At 42.1% G+C, this 7846-nt stretch overlaps 1 protein-coding gene across 2 annotated transcripts; it reads left to right on the top strand.

Annotated features, from left to right (window-relative positions):
• Positions 1-210: 210 nt before the first annotated feature.
• LOC108882677 (keratin, type I cytoskeletal 18) lies at positions 211-6466 on the top strand. 2 transcript variants are annotated; one of them, XM_018675336.2, is made up of 7 exons: positions 211-753; positions 3105-3187; positions 3715-3871; positions 4900-5064; positions 5186-5311; positions 5537-5757; positions 5881-6466. In XM_018675336.2, the coding sequence occupies exons 1-7, from the start codon at positions 319-321 to the stop codon at positions 5993-5995; spliced, it is 1302 nt and encodes a 433-aa protein (XP_018530852.1). In that variant the 5' UTR covers positions 211-318; the 3' UTR covers positions 5996-6466. The 2 variants fall into 2 exon arrangements, with proteins under 2 accessions (XP_018530852.1, XP_018530853.1); XM_018675337.2 differs by having other exon boundaries at positions 5537-5794.
• Positions 6467-7846: the final 1380 nt, after the last annotated feature.

Here is a 7846-nt window from a genome sequence, read left to right as displayed (position 1 = left end):
ATGTCTAGTAATATTTTCCAAATCTCCAAGTTATTGAATCCCATTGAGTCGTCACAATTCACCAACTTTGGAGGTTGTGGAGGACAAAGGCATGCTGTGAGCAGCCCTGTGGTTTGGTCCGGTGGAAAAGAGGGAGGTGACTCAGGGTGAGGGGGAGTGGTCTGAGGGGCGGACCTGAGGGCCCACAAGGTTTATATAGTTTAACAGCTTCCCTCTCCTCCTGCCTTGTGTCTGTGAGCTCCCAGTTCTCCTGCCCAGCCTGTGCCTCTCTCTCTTACTCACAGTCTGTCTCACTGAGTCTCACACTCTACAGCAACAATGCAAACCTCCAGGCAAACTACATACTCTATGCGCTCCTCCACTAGTGGCAGAACTCCTGCTATATCAGTGACCCGTGCCTCTGTTCCTACCTACAGGGCCCGCTCTGTCCATGGTGGGGCCACCGGGCACCGCATCAGTGTCTCCTCCACTCACCGCAGTGGGTTGGGAGCTGGGATGGGAGTGGGCTCCGGAGCAGGGGGCTTCTCCAGCAGCGTCCAGGTGAGCGGGAACAGCGCTGACATCATGGGCAACGAGAAGTTTGCCATGCAGAACCTGAATGACCGCCTGGCCAACTACCTGGAGACAGTGAGGAACCTGGAGCAGGCCAACCACAAGCTGGAGATTAAGATCAAGGAGGCCCTGGAGAAGAGCGGACCTGACTTCAGAGACTACAGCAAGTACCAGGCCATCCTGGATGACTTGAGGAAGAAGGTGAGGAGGGGGCTGGGGGAGCATGGTGAGAGCAGACAGGGAGAATGTGCATGTGTTGATTTATTAAGTGTTGAACAAGAGCAGAGGGGGGAAGTTGGATGGAGGGAGGGAGGGAGGTATGGTGGATGGGAAAGATGAAACCCAGGGTGAGTTATGAAATGTTAAATGTTTTGAGAAGATATGTAAGTGTGATTGAGCAAGAAATGGGTCGAACAGACTAAAGCACAATACATCTCAAAGGCATTTTACACTGCATATGTGTTCAAAGCAATTTATTCTGTACCCATGTGCTGATTTTCTGTAGACTCCTGACAGAGGGGGTTGATTTGGTTCCTGCTGGTCCTTGGCACAGTGCCCACTGATACTCTATGGGCCAGGGGGGTGAGGGCTGGACCGGAAACAGTATAGAGGAGGAATGTTGGAGCATCAGGGGTCACAGGGACAGGAAAGCACAAAAAAACTAAAAATGAGTCCAGGGACTTAACAGACTGCAAGGGGTCAGTTTGCAGATCTATACATCATGAGTTTAACTACCCTTTTCCTCTTCGTTTAGTGTAATACAAACAATGTGTTGTTAGTTGGACAATGGGACTGAACATACTGTACAGTCACTGCTACTGTGTATACATCAAATAAGCTGATAAGGAAAAGGAAAAGGGGAGAAACTCAGCTCATTTAAAGTGAGTCTCTCAAGGTGGAGCTTATTAGTTCAGTGACTTTACGTTCTGCGTTTTATAATTAATTGATCTGATAACACAATTAAATTCACACAACCTGATACACCTCATACAAATACATCTGGCACAGGTACTTAGTGCAAAAAAATTTCAGAACCCAAAGAAAATAAGGGCATTGCACAACCAGGAAAACTGGTCAGTCATTCATTCCAGGTTTTGCCCCGTTGAATGCCACAGAAAAAAAAACACACAAAAAAACCAGATTGACTGAAAGCAAAACTGGGCTGTGTAACCTTTCACTTGCTGCTACTTGTCGCTGAAAACTATATTCTCCTTTTCAGTTAAGTCAAGTGCAATTTCCAAATGGAACATTCCAGTTGAGCTCCAATGGGCCAAACTTTAGAAACAGCCAAATACTGCTCTCACTGTAGGAAAAGTGTGCATGCCCACAAAGAGCACGTCTTTTCTATGTTTTTCCTTCTGAGAGCAACACAAATAGCAGCACCAAGGTCAGCTGAAATGATGACACCAATGAATTGGACAAAGTGGGAGGCAAAGAGAGAAGATTAAGTTTAGTATCTGTATCCCAAAGTGTTATCATTCTCATAACATTGCATGGGAGCATCCCAAGTAAAAAAGAGGTTTTATTTACTCTACTAACAGCTGAGGGCCTCAGTTCATCCAAACAGCCCGGGTCAACGTGACCTCATTTTTCTTTTGGGGTGACGCAAACATCACTCAAATGGTGCCCTCCACCACATTCCCCATATGAGAAAACACAGACTCCCACGGCCGCATTAAAACAGCCCAGTCCAACCAAGTCAACTACCCATGCAAACACACACACTCACATGGACAATCAAATGACCGAGCACGCACACACACAACCGCCATCACAACCACCATCACCACCTTCGTTATGCAAATCACCCACCCCCACCCTGCCCTGCTGACAGGATAGATCCTGTTCCTGAGCAGGGAAAGAAGAGTTGCTGTCTGGCAGCCAATGATTGGCTCTTGGACTTTGTCACCTGGATGCCTCCTCTGCCATCCATCCCAGCCCTTATCTACCCCACCATGACTGCTAAAGCAAATACTGCAACCATCTGGTTTTTGAAGTGGCCTGCCTGCGCTGTCCTCATTTACACACAGACAAAGACTCTTTCTCACTAACACTGAACCTTTTACTGCCTCTATCACTCTCATGTCTGGACAATAAATGTATAGCTTTTTAGCATAGCTTAGCATGAAGACTAGAAACAAGGGGAAACAGCTAACCTGGCTCTATCCAAAGGTAGCAGAATCAGCCATCACCTCTATTACTCTGTAGTTAAGATATTCTGTCCTGTTTGGCCGATGTTTCATTCTTACTTAAACCAAAATGTAAAATGACAAGTTGCTCTGTTACCTTCAGACAGAGCAAATTTAACTGTCCCCACTCTGAGCCAACTGGCTGCTGGCTGTAGGTTCATATTTACTGAACACATATGAGAGTGGTATGATCGAATAATTACTTGAAGGTGCCATTACTCAGTAACAAAAGTAATACTTTGATTAAAAAAACCTTTTGTCAGCTCTTTGGTGTAAATGTTAATTCAGCTATTTGTTGTTTGTGCTGCTCCTGTCCTCAGTTTGCAATCTAAGCAAGCTTTTTCTTTTGTAAACCTGTTCTAGGTGTTTGATGCCACAACTGATAATGCCCGCCTGGTTCTCAACATCGACAATGCTCGCCTGGCAGCCGATGACTTCAGAGTGAAGTAAGGCCCGCCCGCAGCACCACTGAGCCTGTAAAACACTAAGCCAGACAGTTGTGGGCACACCCTGTCTTACTGCTGAATGGGTTGTAGGATGAATATATAGCATGATGATTTGCAGACACAGTCATTTGTCTTGTAGTTATAAATCATCACCTTTGCATCATAGCCCACAGAGATGTTGCAGTTGTGTCATAAATTAAATGTCATAGCAAATACAGCTGACTATTACGATGTAGAATATTGTTTGATGACCAAATGATGACCATATACACCACTTTAAAAAGACATATTAAATAAGGGTGACTAGTTTTAAAGTTGTGGCTGATCAATGTATATATAAACTGAAGGTACTGATACCTTAGAAAAGATTGTTGGAGACTAGGTGTAGGTCTATACTGAGTTAATTAACCATAGAACTGTTAACACACATTTTGAGGAGCAGATTTAAAAGTTGTACCAGTCTCAGTGAATGTAAGAAGCTGATTCAGGCTTTCAAGTTCCTCACTTCCCTGCCCTGTGCCGTTCAGATACGAGTCTGAGCTGGCCATCCGCCAGTCTGTGGAGGCCGATATTGTTGGTCTGAGGAAGGTCATCGACGACACCAACATGAGCCGCATGAATCTGGAGAGCGAGATCGAAGCCCTGAAGGAGGAGCTCATCCACCTCAAGAAGAACCATGAAAATGTGAGTATAAGGATTCAAGTCCAAACCTCAACTTTAAACCATCTGAGACCTTTGGTTTCAAATCTTAAGTATTTCTCTATGAGATTACATTATACTGACTGCATAAGGAATGACCAAATCAACCCAGTTTAGATTAGGGGAAAAAAATCAGGGACAAAACACAAATCTCATATGTGAAATAACAAAAACTGTTCAAATTGTGGCATAAAATTTGTACAGATGTTGGATCCCATTATTTATATTGAGAGGCTCATTTTAAAAGCATGACACAATTTGTCAGTGAAAGTAAGATTATTTAAGGGAATTATTTAAGGTTGTATTTATGCAATTTCAGTGGTGACATTTTTACTGCTTCAAATAAATCCCAAACAAAAGCCACTTTGACCCCAGAACATCATTTAAGCAAACATCCACACCTTTAGGAGAGCTAAATTAATATTTGCTCATCATCTCAATAATCCCCTCAAACATCACCACTGTGTGTGTTTAAGTTACATATGTATGTTACACATTACGCAATGACTGCAGCCGACACATCCTGAGAGGCTGCAGGGGCGATCTTGAAAACAAGCTTGAGAAAACTTCAGTGGGAAGAGGGAGGTTTGTTAAGAAATCTGAAATAACTGTATGTGAATCCTGTGGGAAGCCTCATCATAAAAAATGATCCCCATCCACATTTGGCAACAGAGAAAACACCAAAGAATTCAAATGACTATCATTTAAGCGCATAAAAACTCAACCATTTGTTTACTGAAGGGAAATATTGAATAAAGTGTTTAAGGCCCCCCGATGCAGGTTTAGATGCACCCTGTGTATATTTACCCAAACTTAACGTGTGATTAAGCTTGGAAGAGGCTATGGTTCACAGCTGGGTCACAGTTCAGTAAAAGTTTTCACATTTGCTCAACTTATGTCTACTATTAAATGCATTACTTTTCATATAGTTTCAAGTTAAAAAAAAAAAAAAAAACAAAGTTAGGATTTGTGATTATGTGTATTAATTCCTCTGTCAATTCTTGTTTTTTTAGGAAGTAATGGAGCTTCGTAACCAGATTGCCCAGTCAGGAGTCCACGTTGATGTTGATGCTCCTAAGGGACAGGACCTGGCTCAGATCATGGCAGAAATTAGGGCCAAGTATGAGAAGATGGCACAGAAGAACCAAGAAGACCTGAAAGCATGGCACGAATCTCAGGTAAACGACCATCAGTCATCTACAAACAGTAGTTAATAGAGTTCTTTTCAAGCATAAAAAGTTAGTTACTTATGTTTTAAATTGACTGTGACTCATCTTCTGATTGCAATTATTATTTTAGATAACAGAAGTGCAGACCCAGGTCAGCCAGAACACAGAGGCCCTGAAGGGTGCCCAGACAGAGGTGAATGAACTGCGCAGACAGATACAAACCCTGGAGATTGAGCTGGAGTCACAGAGGAGCCTGGTGAGAAGCATTCCGTCAGCACACACTTCATTTACCTCAACACACGCCTATCTTAACTCTCTGCAATGCCCAACTCAGCACTCTCAGTTCAAGTCTCTCACATTTATTTTGTTGACACAAGCTTTACACTCTGGTGACCCGTCGCTATGGAGCTGTCATCAGCAAGCTAGGTCCACTGTAAAATTTTAACCCCTTTTTAACCCTTGTATTGTCTCATGCTTACAGAAAGCCTCTCTAGAGGGTACACTGAGGGACACAGAAATGCGTTACAACATGGAGATTGAGTCTCTCAACAGCATGATCCTGGGTCTGGAGGCGGAGCTCACACAGCTGCGTAACAACATCCAGATGCAGACACAGGAGTACGAGACCCTGCTCAACCTGAAGATGAAGCTGGAGGCCGAGATCGCAACATACAGGCAGCTGCTGGACGGCGGAGACTTCAAGTGCGTAGATTAAGGACTCTAAAGAAGAACTTTGACTGTACTTACCTTTTTCTTACATATCTTACATTCTACATATCCAACCTGCAGAGGCAAAATTAATTTGTTTTTTGTCTTTTTGTTCAGGCTCCAGGATGCTCTGGAAGAACAGAAAACAGTAAAGACCAAAGTGATGACTGTCACACAGACCCTGGTGGGTGGCAAGGTGGTTTCCTCCAGCACAGAAACCAAGAACCTGTGAATACTGGAAGCAACTACCTGACACTTCCAACAGTCACTTTCATTGCATCATAACACTAACATTCAATTGGCCATTTGGGTTCCCCTGACTTCTTAGTCGGACAGCACTAACTCTCTCAGCTGTCGCTGCAATTAGTTTAACTTCCTGGGTATACAGCTCTTCCACAGGCTGATAGAAAAAAACTGGATCAGAAGAAAACTAAATCATCTTTTATTTATTTCATCATGATGTTATTTATGAGTTTGTGTATTGACCATCAGAGTTCAGAATTCAGAATTGGAGAACTGAGAGCTTTTTCAGAGACAAACTGGTTTCAGACATTGAATATTTCAAAGTAAAAAAATAAAAAGTCCAATTAAATGCAAAACATCTTTTATATTTCATCATCTTTGGTTTTCTCTCTGTCCAGTGAAGTCTGCCTGTTGCGCTGTAACGTTCAGACATTGCAATAAAGTCAATTTGAGAAATGTACCTTGGTGTGACCATGGTGTTTTGTTTGAAACTTAAAATCATTCTTGTCAAATATATTAAATTATATTATCACAACATAATAAATATAATGAATGAATGAAGCAGCAAGAAAAAGGACACATAATGACAGCAGATGGTTTTCACTGCCCATAGCAATCTATGAATTCTTTAGAATAAAATCCATGACACCCACTGTACTCTTAGCTGCTGCCAAAAAGACATGCCTAAATTAAGCTTCAAGTATTATAAGTTTTAGATCCTTCATTCTTAATCTATCACTCACTAATTTAGGTTGCTTCTTCTTCTCCTTTTAGTAAAGCACTGCCACAATTACAATCACTATAAAGCTCCAAAAAATACATAGCCCAGTGTGGTGCCACAGAGGGCCTTGTGACACCACACTTTGTAAACCAACCAGTTACATTCCTGTCAGGCTATTCTGTAACCTGAACGCTCTTGTTTACAACATTTATGGTGTGACTGTTGAGATGGAGGATAAAATTATTGTTGCCATGATAAGATACTGGAGTAAAATCCTTCTGTATAGTATTAGAAACCACTGTGTAGTGTTCTAGCATTTCACAGGCTTTATCAATTACCCCTGCCATTCCTGAATCATGTTTATCATCTCCCAGGTACCTGAAGTAACATACCCCCACCAGTATAAGCCCTTGCATTTTTGGTCTGAACACCCAATTACAGGATAAGGCTGGTGTAATTCAATATTCTGTTAAGTTTGTCACTAAATACTTTTTGACTTCCCTCAGCTGCCTGTGGCACTCAGCCCCAAACCTGCTGGTTCCAAGAGGTTAATATTTATTTCAAAAAGATGGGTCACGTGTACACACTTTTGTTTGGTTCCTCTATTTTTTTCCCACTAACATTCATCCACCACATTCCCCACTCATCCATTCTGGGTGTCTCTCCCTTTATTTGCCATGGCTCTTTAAGTCAGTCTCGACACACTGTAATTTTTAGAAAACACTGATTACACAGGAATAAATAGTGCATTCGTTGACCACTACTTTAAACGCAGATTTACACATGTATGGTACTCAGATGAGTATCTACAACAGTGTATGTAAACAACTTACAGAAAAACTACAATGGCTACGTTTAGTACAACAGTGTGACTAACTGAAGTGTTTGATGGTTTAATGGTCTGACAATAATGTAGTTCTATGGCATTACAGTTACCATAGATACAGTTAATTTACTACACACAATCACTATGAAAAATCAGCACACCTTTTTGCCTTTGACAGACTGAGTCAGAGTGGGTGTTGGGGGGACAAAGTCTAAATGAGAAGGCTAAAGGTAAAAATGTAATATAGATAGGAGAGGAGTGGCAGAAGGGAATATTGCTTTTCAGAGTGATAT

This window comes from Lates calcarifer, linkage group LG6 (genome assembly GCF_001640805.2).
Source record: "Lates calcarifer isolate ASB-BC8 linkage group LG6, TLL_Latcal_v3, whole genome shotgun sequence".
NCBI lineage: Eukaryota > Metazoa > Chordata > Actinopteri > Centropomidae > Lates > Lates calcarifer.
This window is presented reverse-complemented; position numbering and strand designations above follow the sequence as displayed.

Excerpts from the sequence above, each read along its gene's own strand:
- LOC108882677 (XM_018675336.2), top strand. The coding sequence starts at position 319 with ATGCAAACCTCCAGGCAAACTACATACTCTATGCGCTCCTCCACTAGT. Across the intron at positions 5,065-5,185 it reads AAGCATGGCACGAATCTCAG|ATAACAGAAGTGCAGACCCA; the intron begins GTAAACGACCAT and ends TTATTATTTTAG. Across the intron at positions 5,312-5,536 it reads TGGAGTCACAGAGGAGCCTG|AAAGCCTCTCTAGAGGGTAC; the intron begins GTGAGAAGCATT and ends TCATGCTTACAG.